The sequence below is a fragment of the Ostrinia nubilalis genome, chromosome 1 (assembly GCF_963855985.1).
Source record: "Ostrinia nubilalis chromosome 1, ilOstNubi1.1, whole genome shotgun sequence".
Taxonomy (NCBI): domain Eukaryota; kingdom Metazoa; phylum Arthropoda; class Insecta; order Lepidoptera; family Crambidae; genus Ostrinia; species Ostrinia nubilalis.
In genome coordinates this window covers 7,365,917-7,383,194 of record NC_087088.1, presented here as the reverse complement: position 1 = coordinate 7,383,194, position 17,278 = coordinate 7,365,917, and the positions used below count along the sequence as shown (strand labels likewise).

General features: G+C 35.3%; 1 protein-coding gene across 1 annotated transcript; it reads right to left on the bottom strand.

Annotated features, from left to right (window-relative positions):
* Window positions 1–19: 19 nt before the first annotated feature.
* On the bottom strand, window positions 20–16,888 carry LOC135088220 (facilitated trehalose transporter Tret1-like). The gene is made up of 4 exons (XM_063983105.1): window positions 16,431–16,888; window positions 3,271–3,668; window positions 554–1,366; window positions 20–217 (listed from the first exon to the last, which is right to left on the bottom strand). Exons 1-4 carry the CDS (start codon window positions 16,480–16,482, stop codon window positions 29–31), a joined length of 1,452 nt encoding a protein of 483 aa, XP_063839175.1. The 5' UTR covers window positions 16,483–16,888; the 3' UTR covers window positions 20–28.
* Window positions 16,889–17,278: the final 390 nt, after the last annotated feature.

The window sequence follows — 17,278 nt, the reverse complement described above, 5'->3', positions numbered from 1 at the left end:
TAGTGAGAAGGAATTAGCGAACGAAAGGCTAGTACTCGACGGTGGTGAGTTTCTTGGCGTTGTCTCGTGCAACTTCGCGTTTGAGATGGGCCTGTATGCTCGCGAAGGACTTGCCCTTGGTCTCGGGCAGGACGGCCAGCATGAACACCAGCCCGAGCAGTGAGAACGTCGCGAAGCCCCAGAATACTGTGTAAATTTCGTATGCGTCTTTCACCACCTGGAATAGGAAAAGGATATTTGTTAGAGCTTTTAAAATACAGAGTACCCTAGACTTTACTGAAGAATAGAAATAAGAAATTGGGTCGCAACAATTATTATTTTCAAGTTTATAGGACGAAAGCAGTAAACTACACTGTAGTGGGTTTTGAACCACGTTAGATGAAACATAGAAAAGTTAGTATATGCATATTTCTAAATCTTTTACGCAATGTGGTAGCTGATTAAAACTTTGGTCTCATGAATACGTAGTTTCAATATTTTATATTAGCCCTTAAGTTTCTTTAGATACTTGAAATAAGTTTTACTAAATAAAGAAGAATGAATTATATCATACCTGGAAGAGTTTCTGAACAGCAAACATAGAAATTCCAGTGTAGATGTGCGCTATACACGAAGCATACAGCTTGACATTCGTCGGGAACATTTCTCCGATGATGACGTAAGGCACGGTTGATAAGCCGATGGCGTAGCACACGATGTAGACCAGCAAAGCTGCTAGTGGCAGCCAATGCAGGCTCGCGACCGATCCTTTGTTGGTGATGTCGAAGAAGAAATAGGTCCCGATGGTGCCGTTCATGAGGCCGACGCCAAGAGCGGACAGAAGCAAGAGTGGCTTTCTTCCAACGCGATCTACCAGTATAACGGATAGCACACACGTGGCCACCTGGACACAGCCCAATATAATAGACTCTTGGTATGGCTCTATTGACGCTGCTACTGGTTCCGTGGTACCATTTGTCGCTGCAGTCAGAGGATCTTGGCCAGTAGTGCAGTTGAATATAACCTGAGCGTATGCCACTACCGCAGCGCTTCCGCACAGCTGCTGAATTGTGAATATTCCCAAACTTATCCACATGGCTTTTCTATTCGTGGCTTCTGTGATCAGGTCAGACCATGTGCCTTTGTTCTTCATGTCTTCTTGTACGTTTATTTCTATGTTCTTTAGTTCAGTCCTGATATCGCCTGATCGTAAATTTCTTAGGGATCTTTCAGCTCTTTCGCTGCGTTCAAACTTCAGGTAGTAGTAAGGCGACTCAGGTAAGAAGATGAAGGTGATGAGAAAAGAGATAGGCAGGGTCAAGTTGATGGCTGCTAAGGTGCGCATCGACACGAACGGTCCGATGCAGTATTGGGCAAGAATACCGACCTGGAAAAGAAGAAAAAAATTGTTTTAGAAAAAAACATAACAAACTTGATTTATAAGATGGAAATTAAAATTTATAAAATAGTTGAAACATAAATAAGATGCCCAGAAGAGGCAATGCTTATTAGTATTTATGAATAATCATTAGAAACATTTTAGCACGTGGAGATAACATTATATTCGACGCAAGATAATAATATGATAGAGAGGTCCTCTATCCACGTGCACGAGTAGGTATTCATCACGCGTTTATTTATAAGCCATTTCTGAAAGGTACGTGTTCATGTGGCAGATTAATTAAATTATGCGATAGTTACGAGCTATCATCAATACACAATAATCTTAGTCGTAAATTCATTTGTGTTTTACAGTCCAACTTATCAATGTTCTTGATGCAAGTTAATTATTGTTGATAGAAAGCACTCATTAAATCAAAGAAGCAAACAGTGTTATTAGATGTTTGGTACATAAACAACTCCATTTGTGGAGCACGTTAGGTACTATTAAATTTCGTTTGGTACCTATTTCCTAATATCCTGAGTTGCTTAACTCTTTCTACATTTCAATGTGAGATTGAAGGTAAGTTTGAAATTGTACGCAGTAATAATTAGGGCAATGAGTCACGTAGAACGTCGCTGGCAAATGAATCCGACCAATTAAACACGCAAGCGTAAAACAAACAATTATTTTGTTTAGTAAACAATTTTATCCCAAAAATGGGCCACCTAATCGTTCTAGAAATAATGTTGTCTTGTCGACGGAATTCTAATGAAATCAACTGTGTGTGACATTGGCAATGTTATTTAAAAATACTTGTTTAAAAGAAGACTTAAATAGTTGTTTTGCTTAATTTAGGCTCACATAATGTTGTTGCAGAAATAATGTTTATTATGCATTTATGTAAATAATCTCCATCCGTTAGATAGTGTTTTTTATAGCAATTAGAATGTTCTACAAATTCACTACATTACAATTCCCGCATCTTATTTAATTTTTAACTCATAAAATAAAGAGGTTAATTTTTATGTAAATATATTTGTAATGGATAATCTCTGGAATTTCTGGTACGAATCCAAAAAATATTTCAAGGAGCTATGCTATTCTAATGTTTTGGCTACTTTTTACTCCCATAATATATTTCGTATTTTATGCTGAACTAGCATGAAACAAGACTACACCCGACTCTATGTTTATTTTACAAATAAGCTACCTACTAACTAATATAATCGTCTCATGGAGAGTAAACATACATAAATCTGGCTTAAACTTGCGAGGGATTAGTTAGACTCGTTATCTTAACCGGCGAGAAAGGGACAAAAGATGTTAATTAACCTGTGAACTGAGATTACAGTTGAATGGCGTTGATAATGTGGGTCTACAGGGTACATAGGTACTTAGCATAGTATCTATAGCTTCAGTGCACAGACTGTATAATGGTATATATTTTACGATAGGTGTTCATATGATCGTTACTAACGCATTACCTATGTTCTAATATTAGAAATCAATTAGGTGTACAAGAGTATTCAATTTAATGTTTTATAGTTAATGCAATATCAAAACGTAGAGATTCTACATTCGCACGATGAGGCGGATTTACCTTACATGTCTTGTTTAGAATTCCTGGTAACCAATAATGTTTTGATAAAAACGGTTTACGTTAATCTGTTCTTCCATTAGACAATAATAAACGGAGTCAGTGTCATAGGGGTTTACGTAACAGAGATAACATTTAAATTAGACGTTTTTTTAGACTTGATTCTGTAAGCAGACTGGACTACTTTGCTTAATGTATAATTAACTTTAGCTTCTTTAGTCAAAGCGAAAATTTAATATTCCAAGCGAGAGTTCTTTACAGTTTTACGGAATCTTTTGAAGCGGGGCAAAAGTTTCATCGAGATACTCACTTTATTCATTAAGGTGATGAGAGTGGAAAGAGCTCCTCGCACTTCGTTCGTGGCGATTTCTCCTGTGTACATAGGGGCGACGGTGTACACGATGCCGTAGCCAAGGCCTGAGAACATCCTCGCGACGTAGAGGACGGCGACAGACTTGGCCACGATGACTAGTATCCAGCCGAGGATGAAAGGGATTGCGCCGAGGAGTAGCGTCGTTTTTCTTCCGAATCTGTCGGCGAAGTAGGCGGCTGGGACTGGCGTGAGCGCCGAGCAGAGGATCATGATGGAGACTATCCATGATCCCTCGTCGGCAGACGTGGGTATCGAGCTCTCGGTGGATTGGAGGTACGGTAGCGTGGGCGACGGCCAACCGTAGCAGGTACCCGCTGTCGCAGTGATGAGTGTTGCTGAAATGGAGAAATATTCTAATTGAGATTGTGTTTGTTACATTTTAGAAAGAAGATGCAACTATTAAGAAGGAGGGGTCAGAAATTTTGATGAGTAGGTAAGTACATAATAGAATTCTTAGACTGAGTTGCTCTACCTAACTTTGACCGTAACTATAACGTTAACCGGTGTATTTTGTAGTGTGTAGTGTAGTCAAAGTAAGATGGTGCAACTCAGCCTTAATTAGTCAAATTAATCTAGAGACGTGATGTTTTTCGAAAGTCTAGTGACGTGCGTACGTATACGTGAACTTGGAAATGATTTGCAAAAGTGATTGATCGAGGTAAATGCCCAGCTAACAGCTAATAATAAAATAATGAATTACCTAGCTTGTTCTATGATTATGTCCGCTAGATATATGATAGGTGCATCGTTCTTTACCTTGTTTGATTAGCTTTATCTTAGTTAACTTGCGTACGAGGGGTAAACGCGAACTGTTTACTTACACCAGAGATAAAACGGATGACGCATTTGACTTCAATTGGCTAATCCTGTTCGTAATTGTGTTCTTAACTTGTTCAATTGGGGTATAAGTATAGATGATTAGCCTGTTATCAACGTATTACTGATCATAAACTTTCTTAATGGTTAAAAATCCCGTTCGCCTTTCGACTATGACTAACTTATTTCGAGTGCTATGTGCATGACACTAAGTTATTTTTTGATATGTATAAAAGTGACATAATTTACAAATTTACCTCTAGATATTCGTCTTAACATGGGGATGCTTTTAGGAACATGTATTTTCAAGGATTCAAATGGATTTAGGCTTGTTGATTTGTGATGAATTTTACACTTAGCACTAGATCATATGATATTAATAAATAAAAATTAATCTCTATCAACGCAACATGGAAAAATCCTATTAAATTGTTTATGAAATTTTATCTATATTTAAAAAGGGATTTCAGTAGGCGTGCACTGAAAATACGATTGGATAATTATTTATCGATGCGTTCGATCCATATTATTTGTGAAGGGATTACTAGCGATATTTGTTTACAGTACAAAAGCGTCCTATCAATGGTACGCTAGAGGAACAAACAAGTTTGGGAGGGGCGGTATCGCTCGCCTTATCTACACTTATGGAAACTTCTGACCGCTCAAGATGTCTTCCAGAGACTTATACGTTCAATATTTTCATAATTATTATCAACAAAACTTCAAAAATCATAAATGTTTATTATGACGTGTATTTAACACGTCTCAGATATTAGTTTTTTTTTTCGCTTGGAAAATTCAATACACCCTCCCCATTTTAGCAACATAGGGATCCGTTTAGGAGTCCAGTACTATGTTAGCTTATCTTTTGTCTAGGTCTAATCCAGTTGCATTTTCTTTATGAAAAAGCCAAAATAATTGTATGTTTATTTTAATTCTGCCATCAGAACGGCAGAATGTTCTAAAAGTTTCGCATATTTTAACAATGACGTCCGCTAGACTTGCCTTTATCAACAGAATGTTATTTAAAGCTGTTTATTTTAAATCCAATGTATTTATTTCTTTCTTATTTATAACTTGTTTCTATTTGTTACTAGCTCTTATCTAATTATTTAAAACAACATGTAATTGGTCTGTTTAAATGTGAGTATCATGACCATTACATGATTAATCCGACCTATCTAATCAAATATCTAATCTATCTACCTAATGTAATAAATGTTTTAAAATTTTAGGTAAAATATTTCATTAATTGAGCTGCTAATTGGCACATTAATTTTGAGTAGCTTTATTATTTTTGACGAATTTATCTGTATTGAACTTGATCTTTTAAAAATTATAATTATTATCAGAAAGATAGTAGCAAATGTAGCAACAAATTAATTTGGGTCTAAAATTATCATGAATGGTTTCAATTTTAAGTTATTTACAGTTGGCTTTCAGGTCCAATTAGGTATTACTTGATTTTATTATATGTCAATTAAAATTATAAATCATATAACATGCGGACTAATCAGTAAGTAACAAGTAAATATATTCAGTTAATATTTTGGGACATTCTGTTTAATATAATTTGTGTAAAGTGTACATATTTGATATTTTCCAAGTGCTATTTGAAATATAAATATTTAATCATTCGTTTTCCTACAAGTATTGATTAAACAAATTTTGCCAAAGAACACTCTTGAATCCCTTTACCTTATCCTTAGGTAGCCCTACTCTGCCGTCTAAACAAAGAAACTGCATCTTTCGTTAGGACAGCAGTACTTAGGAAGCTTTAGGAATAGAGTTATGATCACTGCTTAATAAGGACCATTTCATTAGCTGATTATGACCACAATTTACTACATCGTATGATGTTTACTTACACACTAGACATGACTGACAAATTTTTGATTAACTTTATCTTTATTGCACCATACGAAGGTGCAGAGAAGGTGGATTTTATACTATGCGGCACTCAGATGACAGATGCTTGCTAGTTATCTACCTTCTACTGATAGAGCTTTAAACAATTGCATTCATATTATGTGTTAATTACACGTGCTTCCCATGCCTTGATTAAGAGTATAGTGACTCAGAGACTAAGGAAAAGAATACACTTCTTCAATTCACTTATTGGGAAACACAAGGAAGTGTGTTTGTCAAGATTATTCAATGGATAACTTGGCTTATTTCTACCAACATTAAGTATTTGATTCGCGCAGCATTCCGTATTTAGTTTAACATCATTTTGTTGCGTTTTGCGTCGTTACCAAAAACGTGACTCGAGTAAAACGTACAATTTAATATGGACATCGGAGCAGGTTTGCGATCGCACCGCCTGCCAGTTGGCACATTGTGTGCTCCGAGATTTATAGTTATAGACTATTATACTACTATTAGGAGACGCATTCGGTGAACTCGACTAATACCTCTTATGCAGGGACACAGAAAACTGACTGGTATTAACATTCGCTTTTGGTAATGTTAAGATAATGCTATAATTTGCTGCGGAAAATACTCCTTGTCGTATAAAACTCAAATGGTTTTAATATTCGTCGTGATCATCACTTTCCATCAGATGAAAATAAAACGTCTTTTTTGAGTGCTTCGTATAATCTATCCTGAGCTATTTTTATTCAAGTAATGGATATTCAACTTCCGGTCACCTTTAAAACGTAAAAAAAAAAAAACTTTTCGACGTATTTTTACACTGTCAATGTACAGACATACGATATTGTTGGCAAGTAGGTACCTAACCCGCAAAAGTTTTGCACGGCCATCTTGAATAAGAGGCTGTATACTAATAAAATTGATCGATGATCGTACATAAAATTATAATAAATCTGTAGAGAGGTCAATTCTGTACATGAAATATATTTTCAAAATAACTATCAGGGGGTGATTAGTGATCAATACTGATGCCAAAAATGCAATCAGTAAAATTTTTGTCTGTCTGTCTGTCTGTCTGTCTGTATGTTCCTTATAGAAACAAAAACTACTTGACGGATTTTAACGAAACTTGGTACAATTATTCTTCGTACTCCTGGGCAGGTTATAGGATACTTAGGAATTCCCACGGGCACGGGAATTAGCGGGAAAATCCTTTTGTATGAAAAATCTAAACTGCTTAAGTTAGACGCTTGAAATTTGGCATGCAGGTACCTTAGTAAACTGAAAGCTTAGTTACAACAGAATATTGCAAAATTCCCACGGGAACGGGAGTTAGCGGGAAAAAACATTTTTATGAAAAAATCTAAACCGCGTAAGATAGATGAAGGGGGTAAAACGGGATCCACGCGTACGAAGTCGCGGGCGGCCGCTAGTCGTACATAAAATGAATCACCCATCGACACGAACCCGAAACTCGATACCGGCGAATCGGACGATTGTAAAGAGATGGCGCCGCATAACTTGTAATTTGTTATATTTTACACAATGTGCAATGTACGTAGGCTGTGTCTGACCTTTACAGTCGCTGTTCCGTATCCATTTAAGTATGAAAAAACCTATGATTGTTATACAGTAACTAGAGCTAATTTACATCCTGGTCAAAGTACTTATGAGTAACTGAATACTTGGTATTGAGTTCATAAGTCATGTTTTTTTCATGTAAATACGGTAATTTCGATGGGATTTCGATTTTTACATTAGTTACATTTCTTATCATTTTTATGATCAGCCTTCCATAGAATAAGACGTTCAAGATTGTATATGGGGGCGCATGATTGGGAAAGCCGACCCCGTGTAACGGCGGATGAAGAAGAAGATCTGCGTCCAAGAAGCCTCGTAATTTAAAGTTCATTCAACCTAAGCAAAACCTAGCAAATGCCTGAACTGTAAAAATTTCGAAAAATTTAATTTTCATAAAGACTACAAGAAATTGAAGCTTATAGATACACAAGGTAAGCATATATCCAGAAACGACGGATGATAGAGTGGAGGATGAGACTTGAAAAAGCTTTGAAGATGGTAGTACATATAGCTGGTCTAATGCATACAATTTTGTAGGATTATTAACTAGCATTAAGAAACATGGGCGCAGGCATTACCAAACGGGCAACATAGAAAGCATTGGGGGAAGCCTATGTTCAGCAGTGGACGTCCTATGGCAGAGAAGATGAAGATGATTTAAGAAACACCTCAACATCTACCTCTTACTAATTTGTATCCAGTATAACACACCTATCTACCTATATATCTGTGCCTTCAAGTATTAATAGTGCTGACAGTCAAATAATTACGAATCTGTCATTAGATTTTGCAAGAATTTATGAGACAGTCATCTCGAGCCATTGAAGATAGAGATAACAATTGCGGTCACGGTATTTGATAAGTTTCCAAAACATAGAGGACTTGACCAAACACGATTTGGTAAGTCCTTATTCAGACTTATATGTTCAAAAAATTTTTACTCAGCTTCTGGGAATCTTCCTGTGAAGATTCTTCTTCTTCTCAAATTAATGAAAACCAAAAGGTAAGTAGAAGTTCGCCCTCTATCAAGACCTACCAAAGTTAGACTTGACATTCACTTCTACGTCAACGAATAAAGTATTAGTTTGAGAAATTAGGAATTCATGCATTATGCTAAACAGTGTAAAAACCCGATCACTTTCAACTGAATTATTTAAGTTAATTAACGAATTAAGTAAACACGAAAAAAATTAATAGAGGTAGAGTAACAAAACACGAAAGTGATTTTGAAGGTATAAGGTAACCTAACCTAACAATGTTTCGTTTGTGTTGGCTGTAGCAACCAAAAAACAATTAATTATCATTTTTGGATAAACGTGTGGCTAATGTTCGTTTTTTTCATAATCTGGCGCCACGTGATCACGCTACGGCATTATTTATATACGTGTTAGATGTGGTGGTGTGGGTGTGTTGCGATGCGTGTGTTGGTGACCCATCCACGAGGTCGGCGTCGGCAGAGCCGGCCGGCTGGTGACGCAAGCCGCCACCGCCTTGTGTGCTAAAGCTATGTCCACAATAACGAATTATTCGTTTACTTTATTCAATGAGGGTAGGCCTCCAATACAACACTCACTGAATCCACCCTTGGCTTGCCTTGGAAGTTATCAGAAGATGATACTCATGGTTCTAGGACATGACCTCTCCTTGTTATCAAAGTCAAGTTTTAATAAGGTTTACGCGATGTACATAAAACTATAGATGAACTTTTTTAATGAGCTTAAGAAAGTTTCTTATTGTGGAATAGTTACTTAGCATCTTATGTTCGTTTTAACATTTTCTCTCATCTCTGTTCATGTTATATGCATACGCACTTTCAAGTGCTTGTCGCGGGAGGTGCGATTTATTTGATGTCGAGTGTATTATGTTGCATTTTTACTATAAAATTATCACTTCACGGGATTTATTGCAACAATATCTATTTTAACGTAAATCCCGTGAAGTGATAATTTTATTCTGCAGAAGTCCTTTGGAAAGGAGAGTTAAACAAGTGAAGTTGGCGTTATCTTTTATTTACTTAACACTAATTTAAGGGGGTCAATTATTGAGTGCTTGACTGTATTTTTACATTAAATATTTATCATTATGTTAGGACATTTAAAGGACATTTTTGATTTAATATTCTAGTTGCTCGTAAAACATTTCAATTTGTTCATATAAAGTGTTTAAATGTTAGGTAAAACATGATATTTACATTTTTAATCTTAATTGCCGAACTGCATGCGCATTTAAAACTTTTTTTTTTTAATTCCTTTAAAAAGATGAATTGTGGACGCACTATTATCAAATCTGACAATGGTCGTAATTATTTCGATTGTTTTATTCTTGCTCTGCGACATGTTTGAACTAATATGCGGCGTAGAAACTGGAACATGCCGCGCTATTTTAAAGTTCTTCGGAATCAATTGAACGGACAATTGCGACAATCAATGCAAATATATTTAATTTTAAATTGTATCAGCTGCAGAACGACGCCAGTTGTCTCCAAATTAAGTTCAATTTTAGCTTACAATAGCCAATATTAAAAATTTGTCGCAAACGAAAAGCAGCTGCGCCGATTGTCTAGGCGCAGACCACCGACAATTTATGCAACTTTGATATGTGTTTTTACCCGACTGCGCCAGAAGGAGGGTTATTGTGAAAGGGTTTAACTGTAGGATCTTCCAAAAAACCTTTCCATACAACATTTTACAGCGATCGGTCAAATTTTGGGAAAGTTTGAATTTATTGTCGCATCAAGTAAGGTATTTAGATTTAACTAGTACTTCTAGGTAACTAGAACCCGTAACATGTAGATTAAATGTACTAATTACCTATTATATTTGCAGTAATTATTTCGGATGAATTCGCAGTCTCAACTGCTGTTATCGCAGAGCTACGCGCGCATATTTTCAATAACAAGACAGGATTCATGGAATCCACGTCATTAAAATAATTATTGAGGTAAGTCATATTTGTTGCAAAATAGAACAAATTACCTCTACATAAGATACTACAGTGTTTAGGTTGATATGCTGTCGTCTGCTTTGAGCATTTGAAGTTCTCTTTTAGTTGAACAATGACGTTGCTCAACCTACGGACCTAGGCAATTAATTACTATAGTTAAGCGAACAAGCACGTGCAATTTAAATGCAATAGGTTTACATTAACAGCTGTACTGAAGTACTGAATGATGCCTAAAACTACGTAAATGTGTAAAATTAAAAACAAAACATTTAAAAGGTAGGTGAAAAGTCTGTTCTCTTTTTTCTCTCAAACAAAAAGTTAAGATTTATTTAAAATTAAACTATTTTAAATTAAAAAGGTAACTAAGTCTTTAAGTTCCTGTATATTATGTAATTTACACCGTTACAAATTGTCACTTAGTAAGCAATAAATACATATTTTGATTTTGATTTTTGAAAAAACTTATTAAAGCAATTTAAATGCAATAGGTGTTTACATTAACATTATTAATTAAATATTATATTCTTTTTTAGAAGACTACAAAATAATACACAATATTGCGTGTTGTAAGGCAGTTATTGATTAACGTGATGTCATTTTTTTGGTATTATGTTGACGACTTTTTTATAGGTTTATCAAATGATTTTAATTTATAACTTATTACGCGCTAAATAGATAAAAATAATCTGATAAAAATGTCGCCAGTCTCATCGGTGTATCCACCCATTTTATATTAATAAACTAGAAATTCATTGGAGAAAAAAGACCATAAACCCTCGTTAATTTAAGGTTTAAGATTGATTTAGATAAATTAATTCTCTTATCTAATATGTAAATCATAGACAAATCTATACACAATCTGAATGACTGGAAAACATGCGATTTGAAAGTGATAGCCTGATGAGAGATAATGTTTTACGATAATAAGCGTAATATTACAGATAAGTTCTAGATTATCGTGTATTCGCGAAATCACTACCAGGTAGAACACGTTTTCAACTGGATATTAAATTCTAAAGGGCGCTTTCAAATTAAGAAGCTACAGCGCTTATAGTGGCGCTACAATGGTACCACAGTCGCCTATATTTAATCAATCTTTGCAAATTAAATTGTTATTATATTTTCTTCGATAGAAACCATTGTTATAAAACGAATCAGGCGAAACATCACTAAAAATATTATAGCTCTACATTCTCGTGTCACGTCTTGTTTCTTTAGAAGATAATTAAATGCATTAAAAGTTTTAAAAATATATTGCCTCATAAACAAAAGTGGAATTCTGTGTATTGAAATATCAATAAAAGGTAATTCCCATTTTCTTGGATGATAAAATATGACCATATTTCAAGAAAAGATATGCGACTGTGTAACAATAGAGCATGACTTGAAAGATTGTGAAATAAAATTGAAATTGAAGTCCAACTGCCATGGAAAACTTTCTGAGCAATCGTAGGCTTAGTTTGTCCACTATTAAGGCGTGATAGCAAACAGTCACCGGTATCAGTAAGTATTTGTCGTCTTGCGTGAACTAGTTAGTCACTTTTTGTTTATGTTGTCACTCCGTCCGAGAAAATATTAGTTTATTTATAATGCACACGATGTTACTATGCATTTACGAGCATAAAAAGGCAATGATATATGTATTTTATTTATAATCAAGCGTTGAATGTGACGGCCTTTTCAATTAACTTTGTCTCTTTAAATATCCGACCTATCTGAATCGTTTTCATATTATATCAAACTGAACGGGAATTGATTTGACCTTCCATTCAAATATTTTATAACGTACTTTTCATAAATTAATCAACAACCAAATATGAGGAAAAATGGCAATCAAAATGTAGAGTCGGCATGGTACAAATATTCGCAACTTTGTTTGGCAGTGACTTGTTAAGTGAACGATCATCTGATTGAACATTTAGCTTAGCATATTAGTCATAATTTCGGAATGTTGTTTTTACCAATATATGAGATTTCTCGTTTCCTGCGCAATAGACATACTGCATATCGGATACGGGTTTATAGCCTTGCTCCTTTCCACGAACGGACTCTTGAAGTGGAACGATTGCAGAGCTATTGTTTATAAACAGCGGCCGTCAGTACGCGGACAGGGACCAATCTTGGGATCATTAGATATTTTTTATTGATGTAACAAACGCGGAGATTTCGGGACTAACGGAAGTAGAGTGGAAACGACATAGTGAAATATTGATATGACGCATTAGATTAGTAGTGGCATACGAGTATATCTATGTTCAATACGGTATCAAAAACGCCGCGCCGATTAATAATGTTACCTTTTAGGAGTGATTTGCAATAAGTAATTCTATTGCGCAAGTACTGGTAGAGATAGCAGATAAGAAATTTAGAAAATACTTATCTGAATGTTCTATTAAGATTTCTAAAAATAGCTCTATAAACTCTATTTTTGCAACATTAAGTTTAGATGAATCAAAGTGATATCTTTTCTCTCGATAAATTCTCGAGTGGTTCGCGTATTGCGAGAACTCTCTCTCGCTACAGCGGCCGAGTCGCAGAAATCGCGACACAATTCTACTGTAAACTGCGATGTCATTGACATTTGCGTACTAGCTTATACTCGATAATACAGTAGACGGCACATTAGACTACACATTTTTGATTCAAAATAACATCTATTACAAACTACATAAGATGTGTGTACTTTGATGTGCCGTCGTCTGTACATTTACGAGTACCTAGAATCGGTAAGAAACAGAAAAAGATAACCTAGATTTTTTACGGTATTGACACGATTCCTGAAAAAAGTAAAAATAATGTGGATTTCAGAGCCTTTTATAAGCTTTTATTTAACTTTGAGTTTATGTCATGTCTCTAAGTTTGTTCGGGCCCACCCGAATTCAGCTTGCGAGATCCCAATCTCGCAAGATGAATTAAACCCATTTTCTGACACTTTTTATCTGACTGAACTAATATGATTGAATTTACACGCTTATAATAAAAATTTTGTTATGTAACTGCAAATACCAGTAATATAGGAAATTGTAAAAGAAGTTATTGCTGCCATATATTTAAATTTCTTATTAATGGTGCCAATAAATGCATGTATATTACACATTCACATTACCAATAAAATAAATATGAAGTGACGTATACAAAGTAATTGTTTTATTATTGAGATAATCACGCAATGTCCCCGTGCGTTGTTATCTTTCGAGTACAAAAAAAGTTTGACAGATTTTTTTATTTGCATCGTTAACATTATAATGGCTATATTTACATATATTGTTGTTTCCTAGCTGACTGATTGAACCTATCATGTATTATTGTTTAATTGTTTTATCTTAGTTATTCATAAGATTTTTCTAGTAAACTTTGTTGACCACAACATGGACTTTAAACGTTATTGTTAGGTATGCGTTTTAGAATGCCGCCATTCTGACTCTGAACTGTTCAATGGTATGCAGTAGTTTTTTGTCTTTATACCTGGACGGATTCCTCGTACAATTTGAGGTCCCATTGTTGGAAGATTTTTTGTCTAATCCCATGACGTAATACCATTGTAACGGTTTCCTATTAAAAGTATTCAGTAAGGAGTTATTGTTCGGTATTAAGTAGGCACTATTATTTGGGAGAGTTGAACGTCTTATTTGATTTAATTAATTGGGGTTTCGTTTAAAAATAATAAGTAGGTACATAGTATTAATATTACACACTGTTTTCGGAAATGTATAAATAAATATCAATAACGATGTAAACTAACCATGTTACTAACAAACAATGAAAGTAATTAGTCCAATTAATCATGATAGGTACATATTACCGAAGGTTATTGTAGTGATTATATTTTTGATGATTTGTAACAGCAATTAACAAAACAATACTTACTCGTGCACACACTTCATTAGAATATAAACAAATTAAACTCTTTCCTTATGAAATGATTTATGTATATTACTACATATATTTATATAGATTGTCCTTGCGATAAGAGATCCTCGGGGAAATTTGACGAATGGTTTAATCTATACTTATAATAAATCTGTAGAGAGGTCAATTCTGTACATGAAATATATTTTCAAAATAACTATCAGGGGGTGATTAGTGATCGATACTGATGCCAAAAATGCAATCAGTAAAATTTTTGTCTGTCTGTCTGTCTGTCTGTTTGTCTGTCTGTCTGTCTGTCTGTATGTTCCTTATAGAAACAAAAACTACTCGACGGATTTTAACGAAACTTGGTACAATTATTCTTCATACTCCTGGGCAGGTTATAGTATACTCCACGGGAACGGGAATTAGCGGGAAAATCCTTTTGTATGAAAAAATCTAAACCGCGTAAGATAGATGAAGGGGGTAAAACGGGATCCACGCGTACGAAGTCGCGGGCGGCCGCTAGTTATGAATAAAACGTGCTATCGGCAATTAGTAAGAATTATGTAATACTATTTCCATGTGTAGGTATGTGTAGTTTTCTGGGTGTATGTTAATGTCACATCGAATACTTATTAGGTACTTTGTAGAGTTTGGTGAAGTATACGTAAAAATAAATTCACTCATTTAGGCCAATTCACTTAAGCGTAAAATAACTAAACATTTTTAAAATGTCATTGTATTTCTGCCGTCTTTCTCTTTTAAATTTTATTTACCTTTAATTTTATTTAAGAATGTTTTTGAAAGTGGCATTTTTAAGTAGCTCTATGTTTTTGAAGAATCTTACACAACAATGTATTTTCATTTTTCATTATTATTATTGGTGCGGTCCAGAGTAGACGATAAAATCTCAAGTAGGCAATAGATATTTTTCACATTTAACTTTAGATTTAAAGAACCTATTACATACAGGTATGTATATGAAAGTCTCAGAAGCCAAATAAATAACCCGGCTTCACACGTTGGTCAAACCAACTGACTTGTTTGACAACACTTTCACGTATTTACGTGGAATACCGAATAGATAATGAATTAAAGATGTTAAATGTGTCACATTGAGTTAACATCACAGTTAACATGCATGTTAGTTCGAAGGAAACGTGCGTGTTATCTCATTACTATAAAAGTTTGAAGTTAATATCAAAGTTTACTGGTTTTTGAATGTTACAATAAACAAGAATGATAACCTATTTCAACCTTCCTTCTTGAATAGGTGTGGAATTTACGCACTAACGGACTCTTTTATTTCCTCTACACACATACAACTACTTCCCGCGTAATTCTGTGCTAATAGAGTCAGAAATTAAAAACGTGACTTTAAACGGAAATGCTTCATGAATTAATTTTCCATACCAATTAAAAACTTTGAACCGTAATATAATAATCACGTCGTATCATTGTAAGCATCAAGAATGCGTACCGCAACAAAATACGCGGGAAAACTGTAGCGATCAAAACGATAGAGCACTGACAGGAAATATGGCGCAATTTGTAGTTTTGGTTTACGGTAAACAAATATGAAAGTTGACTTTTGAAACGCATGTTTTGGCAAGCGTCGCTGAGCATGGCCAATTAGGAGTTTGAACCTTTAAAAATATAAAAGTCACCGCAACACTAATATATATCATTAAATGTCGTTGTTCCACTAGCACCTCACTCAAAAACAAAAATTTACATTTTAACAACACTTTTTGTGGCATAGGTATATGTAATAGGTATAGGATTTTCACGCTATATGGGTATGCATAATAGAACAGGTAGATGGAGTGAATAATGTGCCATGAAAAAGCGTAACACATACTACCGTACTTGAATAGGAATGGCATGCAATATATTTTGGATAATATCAAGCAAGATAATGAAAAACATTGCAAAAAATATATGGGAAATAATACGATAATAATGACTTAATGACACGTCGACACATGGTCGGCAACATGCAGTACAGATAGGTTAGGATATTAACTTACCACATAGTGCGGTTCCATATTCCTTCCAATGTGAACGAGTTTTGGCAGTCATTTCAATTGTATTTTTAATTTTTGGACTAACTTGCGATTACTGGGAGTTTTGGAATGAGATTATCTTGAGCACTGATTTGTTATTGAAAAAAAAAACTAAATAAAATTTAAACCCATCTTAAATGGTTATAAATAATAACGATATATACTATAACTAGCTAAATATCACAATATACTGTATTCGATCTAAATAATAAATTGGTTTTTTAAACGAAACGTTATAACCGATTAGGCTTCATTTTGGAAGGTTTATGTGTTGTTGGCTTGCTGGTTCATAGCGAGAAGTACTCGTGCAGTGTCGTGGTAGCGCGACGGCGACGGGTGAGCAACTGAACGACGCGACCGAACCGAGGCGAACGAACTAACCGCAGCGCTCCAAGTGGGACGGAATGAGGCAAATCGGCGCGGGCGCACGCTTTTGCTGGTCGTTTATCGGGCGGCGGGTAGCTCTTGTTGAGATAAGGAGAAGGTCGATAACGCGGGAACGAGCGGCTCCGCGCCCGCCTCGCCCGCGCCCGCCTCGCCCGCGCCTCTCCCTCGCGCTGCACCAGCCCTGACTCTATCTCCCGAGACAATTATTTTTAGACCGAATACTCCAAAAATACTACTGACAATCGTTACAACTGACACATCACGAGACTAACGTAGCACGAATGCCGTGTTGATGTTGGATTTGTGCCTCATGTCCTAGTACATAAAGCCGCAAATTAACGGACTCGTTTCGCTTTGCACATGCATGATACGTGCGGAAACTGAGTTCTCACCTTTGATTGGAGTTTGTCCTTTTTATAAGTTGT

Excerpts from the sequence above, each read along its gene's own strand:
- LOC135088220 (XM_063983105.1), bottom strand. The coding sequence starts at position 16,482 with ATGACTGCCAAAACTCGTTCACATTGGAAGGAATATGGAACCGCACTA. Across the intron at positions 3,669-16,430 it reads ATATGGAACCGCACTATGTG|CAACACTCATCACTGCGACA; the intron begins GTAAGTTAATAT and ends TCTCCATTTCAG. Across the intron at positions 218-553 it reads CTGTTCAGAAACTCTTCCAG|GTGGTGAAAGACGCATACGA; the intron begins GTATGATATAAT and ends TTCCTATTCCAG.